The 15,140-nt window shown below is 55.7% G+C and overlaps 1 protein-coding gene across 1 annotated transcript; it reads left to right on the forward strand.

Moving 5' to 3' along the window:
* The first annotated feature begins 882 nt into the window (after positions 1-882).
* On the forward strand, positions 883-13,200 carry LOC106844597 (galectin-9B-like). The gene is made up of 8 exons (XM_014862127.3): positions 883-1,017; positions 3,398-3,489; positions 4,458-4,659; positions 5,491-5,601; positions 9,122-9,172; positions 10,273-10,361; positions 10,500-10,662; positions 12,422-13,200. Exons 1-8 carry the CDS (start codon positions 979-981, stop codon positions 12,566-12,568), a joined length of 894 nt encoding a protein of 297 aa, XP_014717613.3. The 5' UTR covers positions 883-978; the 3' UTR covers positions 12,569-13,200.
* The last annotated feature ends 1,940 nt before the right edge of the window (positions 13,201-15,140 follow it).

The following is a 15,140-nucleotide window of genomic DNA, read 5'->3' on the forward strand; positions in this document are numbered from 1 at the left end:
CTGCAGCGACCTGCTTGATATCAACATTCCCAACCCACCCCCACTGCCCCGACCCAGCCTCTCCTGCTGGACTCTCTCATCAATCATGTCTCTTAACCAGGTGCTAGAGCCAATGAAGGACAGTTTATTTAATATGTCTCCCCTATCCCATATCACTTGGGATGTTCTCTTATGTCCAAGACTTCTCCTGTCTCAATTCTGAAGCCCAGACAAGGCGAGGGAAGAGACGAGAAAAAGGAAATGAGTTCATAGAGAGGGCGCAGAAGCTCCCAGGGCACCACAATACTCCTGGACAACAATCTCCATTATGACGCTTTCTCTTTGCAAAACATTTCTTCCTAATGATTATGTTTTTATACAAAGAATAGAATTGAAAAGGGAGACATACTTTTTTGAGAACCTAAGTATCCTCATATAGCTCAGGCTGCCACATGTGAGCTGTGTGACCTTGAGTATGACCCTTAGACTCTCTGAGCATTGGTTACTCTGTGTGTAAAATGGATATAACCAGGCCTTCTCACCACCACCACCAGCCCGGGCTCAGGCATGTGCAACTACACAGGCCCTGTCCAAAATCCCCAATGTTTTCGGAACGCTGACTGAGCATCCTCAGGAGACAGTTACATACTAATGGGCAGAATCGTCTAGAAACTCACAGTCATGTCAGTGTGGTCAGGCTCTTTGAACTTCTATGAGCCAGATATGATTCAGTCTCAGGGGTGCAACACAGGAGGAGAGAGGAGGAAGGGTCACTGGGGTGGGGAATTTCCACTTCCCTCTCTCCAGGTCCCCCCTCGCCCCTCCTGCCCCAGGACTCAACATTTATCTCTCTAGATCCGCTTCCTCTTGCTCCTGGCTCCCTCCCATTGAATAACTGCCAAATCGCAATCACATTTATATCTCTGTGGAGTCCTCCCCAGTGCAGACAACTGTCCAGCTGGTGTGAAAAACAGTGGTGGCCACAGAGGCGGTGGAGAGATGGTCTTCACCTGTGCCCAGCCTCCCTACCTGAACCCAGTGAGTGCTGGGCTGTGGGTGTGGGGCAGTGCTGGCCCGGGGAAAGCAGCTCTGGGGTTCTGAGGTAAAGACTCTTGGGAGGCAGGAGGTGGGTGAGGGGGCATCCTAAAGAGAACACAAGAAAGGCAGGAACGCCAGATGGGGAGATCCTGACACAGCCTCTGCTCCACGCTGGTCTCCCCTGTGCCTCTCAGGACTGGAGGGTGATGAGCACCAGGACTCCTGCGTGTGACAAAGGGTTCCTGAGCTCCCTCTGGGGGCCTGGTCCTATTGCTGGTGGAGGGGGTAGAAGACAGGCGTGAGTACTGACGAGAAGAGTGATGCTTTGTTTGCATGAAGAGCAGTAAACAGGACTTCTGGGGAGGGTGACAACACAGCATGGCAGTCGAGGGCACTTACTTTGGAGCTGGCCTTCCTGGGTTCAGACACCGACTAGCTGGATGACCTCAGGCAAGTTCCTTTGACCTCTGTGGGCCTCAGTTTCCATGTCCGTAGAATGGGGTGACCCTGTCCCCCTCCCAGGGTTGGGGTGAGGATAGAGGGAGGCAGCATCTCTAGGGTGCCTGCATGTGCCCGGCACACATGGGGCTTCGGAAGGGCTCAGTATTGGCAGGAGTCTGAGCACAGCAGGGAAGGCCCCTGAGGAGCTGGTGCTCCCTGAGGTGAGGTAATGATGCCAGGGCGGGTCCAGGGTGTCTGCAGAGGGGCCGTCTCGGGAGTGAGAGGAGTGGGGCTGTCCCTGCAGTGTGGGGCACAGAGGGCGGTCTTTTGCACCTTTGTGTCAACTGTGTGGAGGCCCTGTCTGCAGGTGGCCTCATTTCAACCCCGTGAGGCTTGTCATCCCCGCGTCACACAGGGAAGAACTGCGGCTCTAAGAGGTTGGGGCCACTGGACCCAGATCCCCGATGGTAAGAGGCAGATAAGGAAGGTGCCTTGATTTACCACAGAGGAGAGAGGTACCTGCAGAGAGTGATAATGGGGAAGGCAGGCAGGCGGCAGGGCCTCCGGGACAGAATGTGTCCCCCTGGGTGTGTTCTCCATCAGATGGGGACCCTGGAGACTAGGCCAGGCCCTGCAACTGTATCATTCTGCTGACTGGTTTTTACTTTCCAGTCCTTGAATTCAAAGCCAGATTTTTCAAATCAGGACAGTCCTCCTGTGGGCAGCAGAGAGCTCAGACAGGGCCTTGGAGTCTGGACAGGAAAGCGGACGGGTGCAGTCCCCACGGGCACCAGGAGCTCCCTGGGGACCTGGTGACCTCCAGCAGCTGGGACCACCCTGCTGCCTCCTAAGTGCTGCGGGAAGGGCAGGCGGCCAGCTGTGCTGCTGAGACCCAGCTCCTCAGAGGGCCGGGACGAGGCTGTGACTACAGGCAGGACAGGACGCACTGTTTGGTCCAGGGAAGCGATCAGTGAGCCAAGAGGGAGGATGTTCTGTGCTTCATGGTGAGAAGGAGGCTGTGTGGCGGTTACAGGCACAGGTGCTGGGCTTCAAACCCCACTCTATCACTCACCAGCTGTGTGACTTTGGGAAAGTTACCACACCTTCCTGTGCTTCAGTTTCCTCATCTGTGGAGGTGGCACTAATGGCCTGGGTTGTTGTGAGAATAATGAGGAAATGCAGACAGCGAAGGTCGCCACCAGAAGGGCCTCGGGACCTCTGGGCAGCAGCGCCCTCTGGCGGTAAGCCTCGCACTGCCTCCTGCAGGTGAGCCCCTCTGCCAGGGGGGCTGGGGGCCCTCTGGTGACACTGAGCCTCCAGAAGGAGGCTGCCCACCCTCTGGCCTGTAGGGCCTGGCTCTGCTGTCTGCACTTCTGGACAGGAAGGGAAGGAAAAGTTCTCAGGCTCCAGGCATGGCCAGAGGAGAGAGCAGTCCTGACCCGGCACAGGGATGAAGTCACCCTCATGCCAACAGCGGCCGCTGTCAGGCCCGAGAGCCAAGGGCTTTCCGGCTGGCTCCTCGTCTAATCCTCCCAAGACCACGGCCAGGCTGGGGCTCTGGTGCCGCCATCCCACGGAGGGAACTGGGTGCAGACAGGTCAGTGACCGCCTAACAGCAGAGCTGCCAGCACAGGAGCTGGAGGCGAGCCCAGGCCTGTGGACCAGAAAACCAGTGCAAAACCCACCCTCCTGCGCCATACAGAGCAAGAGTGAGTGTTGTTGCCTGCCGAGATCCCTGCCTCACACACACACACACACACTCACACTCAGACACACACTAACACACACTGGTCATAAGTCCACAGCAGCCCGGTTGGCCAGGCTTAAAACAACACAAATTTGTTCTCTCAGTTCTGGAGGTCAGAAATCGAAAACCAAAGTGTCAGCAAGGCTGGTTCCTTCTGGAGATTTCAGAGGAGAATGTGTCTTCTCTCTGCAGGTCACCCCCTTCTCTGGGATAATCCAAGGGGGTCTCCAGGAGGGACTTGAGATCACTGTCCGTGGAACTGTTTTACCCTCCAGTGGAACCAGGTACCTGGAACTGTGGTTTCTCTGCAGCCTCGCCCCTTAGCAACCCATGGTGCCTGTCAGTTCAGGATGGTTCACCCAGCACCCTCCGAGCTACCTGCACCTGGACATGCCAGATGAGTAGGACCCGGCCCCTGCCAACACTGAATGGCAGCACTGCCATCTGCCAATAGCGTGCTGGCACCATTAACATAGAGTCCCCGTAGACATAGGGATGACGGGAGCTCTCAGCCTAAGGAGAGAAGCGGGCAAGCCCAGAGGCAGGTGATCATGTTACAGGGTTGAACTCTGTGCACTCTGACCCAGACGTGCAAGATCTCCCTTCCTCTGTTTCCCGTAACTGCCCTCATCTTTGGAACCCTCATTCAGCTAATGTTCAAACATTTAAAGTTGCCATCAAATGTAATTTGATGAAAATTCTCATGCCAGGAGAGCTCATATTTGTTCGACACCTCCTATTGTATCTCATTTTATTTCATTTTTATTTTATTTTAGTTTTTAGTCATGCCTCCCCGTTTAGACCCTGTGTTTGTAGGTATATTCCCATCAATTCCACCTGTGCTTTGAATTTCTTCTCTTCTTTCCCAGTTGAGCAGACATGGGTACACCTCCAACCAGTGTCCACTTGGTGCCGAAGGCTCTTTTAGGCACTTTTCCCATTTCTGTCTTTGTTTCCCATTCTGTCCCATGAATTTTTAATTAGTGTCCAAGACCTATGCTTCTTGCTGGTGGTATCAACAATTTACCCAATTTGTACTTATTTTTAGGAAAATCACACTGTGAAGGCAAAATGCAATAATTGTACAAAAACACACTAAGCGCTACATGGTAACGAGAGTGACAACAGACTGACGATCGCCAGTCACCTGCAAGTTCCCAGAGAGACACCCGTCAAAGTCGATCGAGGCTCCCCCGTTCCTGCCATTGTTGTAAACCAGGCTACAGGTGACTCTCTGATTTCCCTCGTCTAGGTTTGCTGTGGACTTTCAGACAGGCCGCAGTGACGATGACATTGCCTTCCACTTCAACCCACGGTTTGAAGAGGGCGGGTCTGTGGTCTGCAACACGAAGAAGAAAGGACTCTGGGGGCTGGAGGAGAAGAAGACACACCTGCCCTTTCAGAGGGGGAGTCCCTTTGAGCTCAGCTTCCTGGTGCTGAGCTCTTGTTTCCAGGTGAGCAGGAGCTCTCCTCCCCTCCCTCCCGCTGCCCATCCCCTCAGCGCTAACAGACCTGGGGAAGAGCCTTTAAATAACCACACCCATTGAGATCTGGCTGAGCAGCACCATCCACAGATGACAGGACCATTTCCTTTAAGGGTGTTACTGATGGCTGCACCTCATTACGCACCTTCACTGGCTCGTCCAGGAGCACCTGTTGCTTCTTTTACTCAGGGACTAAGAACCAGATAAGTCACCATGGGCTTTTTTGGCCTCCTGGGGCTTTAAAAACTGAGTTCATTCTGTTCTTCTGCTGTAGCCATTGGTCCATCCAAGTCCCTGAGAACATTTGTTTTTTGGCCATATTGTTGCAAGCTTTATCCAGGTTCTAGTAATGGCTAGCAAGGCATTGCAAATTGCTTTTGCGAGCAGAGTCCTGTCTCTGGGCTTAGGAAGATGGGTGGAGATGAGTATATCGGTGTCCACGCATCTCTGTGAAGGTGCATGTTCCCATCCCTGCCATATGCAGCCTGAGGTCGCCTCTCCTCTGTTCCCTATGAACATTTTTATGCATATTTAAATAACACCCAGGGGAGCTATGATTAGACAGAAAACAGACTGCAATAAACAACCATAAGAACTAAAAAGCCAACAAGGAGAGCCAAGCACAGATTGAGGTTGGATCACAGGCATGTTCCTGTAACTGACACAGCTCTGGAGCCCGGTGCCCCTGACCTACAAGGCATGGATGGTCTTAGTTTCTAGAAGCAGGGGTCCCGGAGGCCCAGGTGTGTTCCCTGCCCTGGCCTGGGACCCCTCTCCTGGAACATGCGTTCAACTTGGCAGGTGATGTTGAACGGGAGCCTCTTTGTGCAGTACCCACACCGTGTGCCCTTCCACCGCGTGGACACCCTCTCTGTCACCGGCGCTGTGCAACTGTCCTCCATCAGCTTCCAGGTCAGATGGTCCACCTGGCACCTGTCCCAGGGGCTCGGGGCAGGCTCAGCCTAGCTGTGTCTAGGCCCTGTTGGGGGAGCCCAAACCCCACGTGTGACTCTGGGGACACATCTTCAGCTCTTGTGTCTCATCCTTCATGTGTCACTGTCTCTGTCTGGAACCTGTGCTTCAGTCTCCAGATTCCTAGTCCACTCCTCTCTGTCACTCTCTATTTCCACTCTGGTTAGGAGGCCGTGTGGGTCTAGAAAGAACCAGGCTTGAGAGTCCAACTGAATCCAGCTCAGATCCCAGCTCTGCCGTCCTCATTGGCTCTGGGATCTTACACAAGCGACTTGGCCTCTCCCAGCCTCAGTTTCCCCATCTGTGGAAGGGGCATAGTTGCTGATGCCCCTCGAGGTTTTGTGTGAGTTCATGGGGCAATAAATGTCAGAGGCTACAAAATGGACCACATGGGACTATACCAGGGTCTACTTGACCTTCTCTGTGTTTTAAAATTTTTGCACATTTTGCCAGCGTTTAAAAGGTCAGAGCAAGTTATGCGATCTGAGAAAGTTGTCCAGGCAGGATGGTGGTGGTGCTTACCCATCAATGTGAATGGACTTAGAGCCACGAACTGTAAACTTAAAAATGGTTAAGATGGTAGGTTTTCTGTGTATTTTACCTCAATTTTTAAAATTGTCAGGAAATAGCACATGGAAACCTTGATTTCTGGCCTTTCATGAAAACTGAGAGGACTGGGCTGTGCTGGGCCCACATTCCCGCAGGGCCCCGGAGGCTGGACTGGAGCTGTTGTTACCACTTTCGGTATCGAGTATGCTCCTGAGATGGGGACAACACACAGAGGCCCTGGGCAAATACGAGCTCATCTCTCTTACTTCCCCCTCTCTCTTATTTCTCCCTACCCAACTGTCTCCCCTACAGGGGTAGGAGGAGAGAGAAGGAGAGAGATGGAGAGAGAGAGAGAGGAGAATGAGAGAAAGAGAAAGGTGCATATATATAGAGAGAGAGGGGGGACCATCCTGCTGTCACCTCCTGGAGCCTAATCATCCCCACTGCCCCTCCACGAGGTCCTGAGCACCCTCCCGCCCCCCACCTGCCTGACTCTCTCCCTCTCAGCTCAGTCCCTGCCTTTCTTGGCTCCATTAATGCTTCTCTTCACCCCGTGGTGCCTTTTACTTTAACAGAACATCCACACAGCCCTGTCCCGCCTTCTCCACAAGGCAGTTCTCCCAGGCTGCCCATTTCCCACACAAACCCAATGGGCACAAACCCCAAGTGAGTTAAACAAGAAAAGTCCTGGAAGTGGAGCTGTTAGCAGGAAGGTCAGAGGGTCCCAGGGGCTGGCTCCGGCCAGCAGGCCAGCCAGGGCCTAGGGCCCCACCAAAGGTTGCTTGTCTCCCTCGACCAGGCGCCCAGAGCCAGGACCTGGGAGTCGTTCTGGTTCTTCCCTCCCTCCCCTAACCTCTCTCCAGGGCACCAACGCCTCTCCCTCCCAAAGCCACTGCCCTGGTCCAGGCCCCCTGACCCCACGTCACGAGGACCGTGGTCTAGTTCCCAGTTCCCTCACACCCACCCACTGTGGCAGGGACCTTCCTGTAAGCAAATCTGGTCACATCCTCTCCCAGCTGAAAAATCCTGAAGGCCCCATGTCCTTTTAAACAAAGGCAAACTCCCCAGCAGGACATGCCACATCCTCCCCAGTCTGGCCCCAGGGCAGCTCCCGGCCTCAGCCCTCCCCCATGAAGCTCACGCATCCTCCACTCTTCACTCGAGGCTCCCTGGGGCCACCAGGCTTTTGCACAGGCTGTCCCGGTGCTGACAGCACCCTTAGCCACCTCACCTTGAGCCAACCCTTAAAGGCCCTTCAATGCTCTGCTGAAATGTCGCTCCTAGGGGGCGTCTTCCCTGCTTGGGGGATGGCTGGACGCCCCCCTGCCACTGCGTCTCCATAGACTTTGCATGTCACTGTACAATGACCACATCCCATTGTAACTGTGCTTCTGTGTCTGTCCCCGTCACTCCACCCACTCTTTCTCTCCACCCCTGAGCCTTGCAGGCTGGGACTGTGGCTTGTTCAGTGTGTATCCCTAGCACTCTGCACAGTGCCGGGCACACAGGAGGCACCGGGTAAGTGAATGTGGAGTGTGGTTTGCACGGGCAGTAGAAGAGGAAACCAGTCAGGGCAAGAAGATCAGTCAGCTCAGGGGCACAGGGTCCAGGACAGGAAGGGGAGCAGGGCCCGGCCCCTCCTTTGGCTCCCCAACAGTGGGGGCTGGGGAACGGGTATCTGTCCACCCAGCCTTCCTTTGGCACATCGCAGTCCAGCTCAGGCATCTGCCTCCTGCCACGCTGGCTGCAGGCCTGGTGCGGCTCCAGGGAGCCCTTGCAGGGCAGCCCCACTTGGGCCCTGGCCTGGGGAGGACAGGGTGGGTGGACACAACCACACAGAACTGGGCACCATTTTGGATTTTATCACTTGCTCCCTGGGTGAGCTTGGGCAAGTTGCTTAACCCTCCTGAGCCTGGATGCCTCACTAGAGGAACAGGAGCTAAGCTTGCCTCCCTCGGAGAGCACTGGAACCTGAGCCTGGCACACGACAGGCCTCAGTAAATGCTGGTCTTCACCTTCTGGGTGAAATACGGCCCTGGAAGCAATGAGCTGAGGGAAGCTGGCTGGTCTACATCAGACAGGTCCTCCTCTCCCTCTGGAGGAGCCAATGGGGATGCTCCTGTCCTCCAACCCTGGCCCCGCCCCTTCCTGAGCACAGTGATCTTGGGAGGGCGAGCAGATCCAGGCCTCAGGCTCAGGAAGGCTGATGGGAGCAGGAAGGAGGCAAGGAAGAATCAGGGGGGCATTTCTGACCACAGTTTCTGCCATGGTCTCACCCTCGTGTGGTACCGAGGTTAACCTCCATTTTGATTTCCTCATCCTGTTCGTCTCCAGGAATCAGGCTGGCCAAATAAGCTCCCCCATTTCCAGTCTCTTGCTCTCTCTTCGTGGCTTTTCATTTTGCTTCTTCCTGTGGGTTAAAAGGAGGATGCAGGGCCAGGCTTCAGTCCCCACCCACAGGAAAGGTGGGGCTGAACCCCTGAGCATCTGCCAGGCTGAGTGATGAGGGGAGGGAGTAGGGGTGTGGACCCTGATGAATTAGGAAACACCCGGAACTCACTTCTTGGCTCAGTCCTCTGCCACTGTGGCCGCCACAGAAGACCGAGGCCTCAACTTCCATCCTCCTGCCAAGTGAGGCTGTGCTGGAGAAACTCCCCTGAGAAGAAAGGTGGGCCAGAGGCCACAGTGCAGCCAAATTCCTTCTCTACAGGAAATTTTTGCCCCTCCCTTATCCCCTGAGAGAGGAAACACCCATATCCTCCAATTTTGGGGGTCTGGTTGGGGCCATAGAGCCAGTTACCCCCTCAGGATTAACTGACTTCAGATATTGTGTTATGTGGTGCCCTCTGGTGGCAGGTGGTGGTCTCTATGCTGGGGAGGGCTGCTTAAAACCTGGTTTTCTTTCTTCCAGAAGCAAACAATGATCCACAGGGAGCTGAGCGCCCCTCAACAGATGTCAGAGGTGAGTCTGAAAGCTCTGGTCAGATCACAGCCTCAGGTGTCCCCCTTCCCCAAGGGCTGAATTCTCTAGTCCCAGAGTCACGAAGAAAGCAGTTTAGCAAGGGAATGGGGATACTGGGGCCGGGCCTCTGCTCAGAAGACACAGAGTGAAACTCTCCCAGGGACAGCAGATTCTGGAGGTGGCTGGACTCACCCAGTGGTCCCAGAGGCAGGTCCCCTAGGGACCAGCAGGAAATCGTCTCCTTCTGTCACTGAGAGGGAGTGCAGTGGTCCAGCATGTGGAGAGGAGGCCCTGCATCCCGAGGACGAACACCAGCATGTCCCTGCTGCTCACAGGATGGAGCTGCTGCTCCTCCTCCTGCCAGTGCACGTCATACGGGAGGCCTGGAGTCAGTGGGGCTGCCCTGGGTGGAGGGGCAGTTGACTGTGATGGGGCCTGGGACATGACAGGAAGTCCTGCCAAGGCTGACATGAGAAGGAAGTCATGGAGAATCCAAGGGCTGAAGCCTCACGACCTCAGTGTCACATTGAAGCATCCCCTCTCGAATGTGTGGGGCTCGTGCATATGTCACTCGCACATGAATTATCTGTTTTCAACAGAATCCCACCTTCCCTCCTACGGGCTATCCCAACCCAGCCTACGTAACTGTGTTCCCAGGAGGGGTGGAGGTTCTGTTGGCTTTGGGCAGGGTGGGAGGCGGGGGGCAGTGACAGCAGTGAAGCAGTGCTCTAGTGAGCTGAGCTTCCTAAAATCACCCAAGTAAACGAGAAGACTCTTGACAGGAGCTTCACTTTTAAAATTGTCCCTTCACAGTGAGCATAGGAAGTGGCCTTCCCTTCTCAGCCCGAGTGTCCTACGTCCGCCTAAAGTTCTTTCCATGGCAGTTTAAGCCCATTCATTTGAAGAAGGCTGGGAAGTTTTCATCTGGCATTTACTGAATTAAGAAATGATACCATGGAGTTCTTTCTTGAAAATATGTTACAGGCACGGTTGTCAAACTCAGTTGACTGTCCAAATTCATGGAAATAGGCACAAAGTGCCCCCTGCCATGGTGGCTGCTCTGGCTGCCGCTGGCTGACCCTTCCCTCTCCTCCCAATAGATGAATCCATTCTTCACCTGCATCCCGGGTGGCCTGTACCCCTCCAGGAGAATCATTGTGTCGGGCACCATCCTGCCCAACGCTCAATGGTAAGCTAGGGCTCTCGGGGAGGAGAGAGACAGTCCAGGGTCATTCTGGCCATCGCCCTGGCTCTGGGTGGGCTGGGGAGGGGCAGGGACCCAGAGCTCAGTGGTGAGAGGAGGTCCATGTGAGCTGCCCGCTCCCAGGTTCCGCATCAACCTGCGCTCTGGGAGTGACATCGCCTTCCACCTGAACCCCCGTTTCAATCAGAACTCTGTGGTCCGCAACACAATGATCAACGGCTCTTGGGGGCATGAGGAGAAATATCTGTGCGGACCAATGCCCTTCATCCGAGGCCAGAGCTTCACGGTAAGCTGCCACAGCCCGCAGCACTCATGGGGCAAATGGAGCAGGGGTGGGAGGCGTCTGGGGGCCCCTTGAACCAGATGGGAGCTGATGCCTCTGTGGTGAGGGCTGTGCACAGAATAAGAAAAAGTGTTCAACAAATTGTTGCCATTATTTTACTGTTACTGTCCCACATGGGGCAGGTGGTGCTATCTGCTCTTTACAGATGAGGAAACAGACTCACAAGTGCAGGTTACTGGCCTGAGGTCACACAGCCGATAAGTGCCAGATGGAGCCCAAGAAGGAGTCGTCATTCCTTTATTCACTCACTCATTCCACAATCATTTCAGCTATTCTCTCAGGGCCCACTTTGAGCAGGAAGCACCCCAGGTGCTGGGGGTACAGCATGGAGCAGACAGACGAGGTCCTGCCCCACGGAGTCTGCAGTTTAGGAGGCAGAGGAACAAGAAGACAACAGATAAGAACAGACGCTCTGTAGAACGGAAACAGAATAGAGGGACAGAGTGAGCCCCGGGGCAGGGGCTGCGCTGCCTTAGACGGGACAGCTCTCCGTGGTGGCCACCGCGCCTTTGAGACCCATATGGCAGAGGGAGCCGCCTCGCAAAGATCTGCAGGCGCATTGGGGCTGGCAGCGGAGGGAGCGGCCATTACTGCAGAGGCGGAGTCTGGGCGTGGCCTGTCTGGGACCAGGGGCCGGGGCCTCCCAGGTGGACCTTGAGGACAGGGACGTGTGGGTGGGGCGGCCGAGGCCTGGCTCACAGAGAGCAGGTGTTCTCAGCCCCGACCATAGAGTCAAATCCCCAGGAGCTTAAAGAAGGGAAGTCAATGCCTGGGCCGGTAAAGGCCAACGAGGGGGCGAGCCTGGGCCTCCGTATTTGTAAATCCACCCTGATGCTCCTCCCCCAGGGTTGAAACGACTGATGTCGGGCTCTGAGGGCCATGGAAGGGAGCTGGGATTTTAATACAGTGTGTTGGTGTGTTTCAAGCCAGGGGGACACTGTACTTTGATTTCTAGATAGCTGGGTGACTGTGAGCAAGTGACTTAACTGTGCCTCAGTTTCCTCATCTAAAAATGGGCTAATAGTAACATCACTCTCATAGACGTGTAAGAATGAAATGATATTTGTGTTTATAACATGCTTAGGACAGTGTGTGCATGTGTGCAAGTGTCAGCTATTGCAATGGGGGTGATGACATTTTCACGTGCTCTGAGGGCCTCCAGGAGAAAGTTTGGGGTGGAAAAGACAGGTTAGGAGGCTGGCGCTGCAGGAGTGCAGGCACGGAGCCCTCCTGTGCGCCAGGTTCTGGGGACGAGAACAGACAAGCCAGCGTTTCTGCCCTGGAGGCTCAGGGTCCAGTTGGAGAATGAAGATGGGGTGGGGACATGGCCTGGGGGGCTCCTGACTCGCCTAGGAGGGCATCAGGATGTGGGGAAGACAGGCAGGGCTCAGTTTCCTGGAGGGAGGGGGGAGAATCCTGAAGGGCGATGAGCCATCATCCGTGTGGGCAAGGGGAGCAGAGTTGGGAGCACAAGAGGAAGGGCATTCTGGGCGGCGGGAACAGAATGTGCAAAAGCACGGGGGCAGGAGAGTCCAGGGCGTGTTGAGTGAAGAATGGATCCTTCAGAGCTGCTAGAAGGCAGGTGTGGGGTCTGCTCGATTAAGGTGCCAGGAAGGCAGGAGGGAGGGAGGGAGACCCGAGCCTGCATTGAGTCCTGAGGAATTTCCAAGTAGAGGGCAAATGACGTGGCCTCTGTGTCCAGGTGCGCATCACATGTAAAGCCCATCGCCTCAGGGTGGCCGTGAATGGAGTGCACAAGTTTGACTACAACCACCGCATGAAGAACTTTTGCGCCATCAACGTCCTGGATGTAGCGGGTCACATCCGGCTGACCCATGTGCAGTTATAGGCGGGATCCCTGGCCTGGGCTCGAGGGCTGGGGCACGTTGCTGTCTGGATCTGCTCATCACCTCCACCTTCCCCGTCCCTGCCCCAGCCCCAGCCCTGCCCAGCCTGCCGAGGGTCTCTTTCCTGGGGAGACCACGCTCTTGTCTGGCCCTGCTGAGGCTGCTGCAGCCAGCCTGGAGTGCCGAGGGCAGCTGGCTGGGACCATTTTCCTCAGTAGGGGCAGGACCGGGGGCCCCAGCTGCCCAAATCCATCCATCTGAGGAGAGGGGTGGTCCACACAGGCTGCAGCCCCAGGTTCAGTTCCCTCGGCAGAAAGGGAGGGTGCTGGGCCTTCCCAAGTGCCCGGCCCAGGCCCACACCCCATCTGCCTCTCAGCTGCATCCCCAGCCCAGTCAGCTCCAGTCAGCCCCAGGCCAGCAGCTCTTCACTCCCCGGGGGAGGCGGTCTCCTCGGCCCCTCCCTGTCTCCCAGCTTCAGCCTCTCCTGCACCTGCACCAGCCCTTCGCCTGCTCCAGGAAAGCTCCCTGATGACACCCTGCTGGTTTCCACCAACTGATGGGACCCTTCTCAGCAGGGGGCTCTCCCCTCCCTGTGTCCTTCAAAGAAATAAAGAAAAAGGCTTGTTAGCACACATATGGGCTGGTTGTGGTTTATTAAAAGACAGTTTGGAGCCTCTGGAATTGGGGTATCCTGGCTGAGGGGAGTGGGAGGAGACAGTGTGAGCTCATTCTGATGGGGGGGTGGGTCCTGACATCCATACCTGCTCCTAGTGGGTCCCCCACAAACCCTTCACGGGTGTGGGAGAAAGCAGGCCAGGCTCAGGCCTCTTGGGCAGGAATCTCTGAGGCAGGAAGCTGGGGAACAGAGGTGAACCCAGGAAACAGGCCCAGATGGGCCAAGGGCTGGGCCAGAGCCTATGGGGGCCAAAGCAGGGCCAGGAGGCCAGGTGGCAGGGCCAGCTCATCAGAACCCTGTGTCCCAGTGGGAGGAGGTGGCAGTGGGGTCAGAAGAAGCTGACTCAGAAGAGAGGCCTTTTTGTGGCTTCCACTATGGGTCCCCCGGGCTTAGTGGTTGGAGTGTGGTGGGGAAAGTAGCTCCTTGTGTAGTGTTCTGCCAGCCACTGGGCCAGGACAGGGGGCCTGGCTCAGTGTCCACATGGTGCCAACATGTCCTGCCAGCTCCATCAAGAGTCTAGCACCTCGGGAACCAGGGTGGGGCTCAAAGTGTAGCCCTCAGCCCAGCAGCAGCAGCACCTGGGAGCTTGTTAGTAACGCAGCAGCTCGGGCCCGGGGCAGACCTGCTGGGTCAGAGTCTGCACTGTGACGAGAGCCCAGGGGGTTCGTGTGCACGTAGGAGGGTAGGAGGGTGGGAGTTTGGGAGGCACCATGCTAGGTGACCACCTTCTTGACTTCATCCTGGATGCCCTGCTGGACACTGGAGCCTGGCATGTCCCTCTCTCCACACCTCCAACCCCCTACCATCTGAGTAGGAGCGGGGAGGGGAGAAGCGGGCATGGAGCCAATGAAGCAGAGACCAAACCCAAGCTGGGGCCAGATTTGTCCAGACCCCACTGAGCCCCTGGCTGAGTTCCTTCCTCCCTCTCACCAAGAAGGAAACCTGGCTCATCCCCTGAGAAGCCTTCCCCAGGGAACACGTGTGTCCTTCACTCTCTGCCGAGTCCTTGACACGCAGCCCAGCCTCACCTGCTTTCTCACCCAGATGCCAAATCCTTGTTGGCTACACCCATGTGACACAGGCAGCCCCAGAGCAAAGCACAGTGACTTTCTAAATCAGGACTGTGGTCCACTAGAGAGCTGGCATCCCGTGCAATGGCACCTGCCACAGCCCCAGGGGAGAGGCCTCCTGGGGGAGGTGAGCTCAGGCCCTGCAGGTGAGCCTGTGCTCCCTCAGCCCATCCAGGCTTTCAGATGTGCTCACAACTCCATGTGCTGCCCCGTACCTGCTGACCATTTCAGAGAGGCAGTGTGGCCAAGCTGGTACGACCCGTTGTGGGGGATATTTGTCCAGGCTGTGGCACCACCAGTGCCCCCTCCTACATAATTTAGGACTGCTTTCCCTATAAAACAACCACACCCACACTCACACTGTGGTTAAAATAGAATGCATTTCATATAAATATCTCCATCAAGGAGTCATACAAGGAAGGCCCAAGTGGCTGTCAGGAGCCTACTGGTGTTTGTTTTTCTTAAATACAGACTCATAAATAACTGTACATGGGGCAGCTAATACAGAGTGGTACGACACCGCCTCCTGGTGGTCACTCCAAGAGGTGCAATCAGAAGCCGGTTCCATCCTCTCCCACTTGACGTGCCTGGCATTGCAGATTGTCTCCAAGGACCAGGGAGGCCCCAGCTCTGCATTATCCGGGGACGGGTGGACTCAAGACAGACAGGAGGTTCCACTCAGTCCAGGCTGCTACTTTGTAGCAGGTCAAGTAAAGGGTTAGGGGGAAGGAGATGGGGAATAAGATGTGAGGCTGGGGATAATTTCCCTCCATCTCTGCCGGCTGTAATCCAGAGTTGACTCTGTCACTGAATTCTGCGGCAGCAGCT

Source organism: Equus asinus, chromosome 13 (assembly GCF_041296235.1).
Source record: "Equus asinus isolate D_3611 breed Donkey chromosome 13, EquAss-T2T_v2, whole genome shotgun sequence".
In the NCBI taxonomy this organism is placed as follows: Eukaryota; Metazoa; Chordata; class Mammalia; order Perissodactyla; family Equidae; genus Equus; species Equus asinus.

Coding starts and splice junctions, on each gene's coding strand:
- LOC106844597 (XM_014862127.3), top strand. CDS start 979: ATGGTCTTCACCTGTGCCCAGCCTCCCTACCTGAACCCA. Junction 1,018..3,397: donor AGCCTCCCTACCTGAACCCA/GTGAGTGCTGGG, acceptor TTCTCTCTGCAG/GTCACCCCCTTCTCTGGGAT. Junction 10,663..12,421: donor TCCGAGGCCAGAGCTTCACG/GTAAGCTGCCAC, acceptor CTCTGTGTCCAG/GTGCGCATCACATGTAAAGC.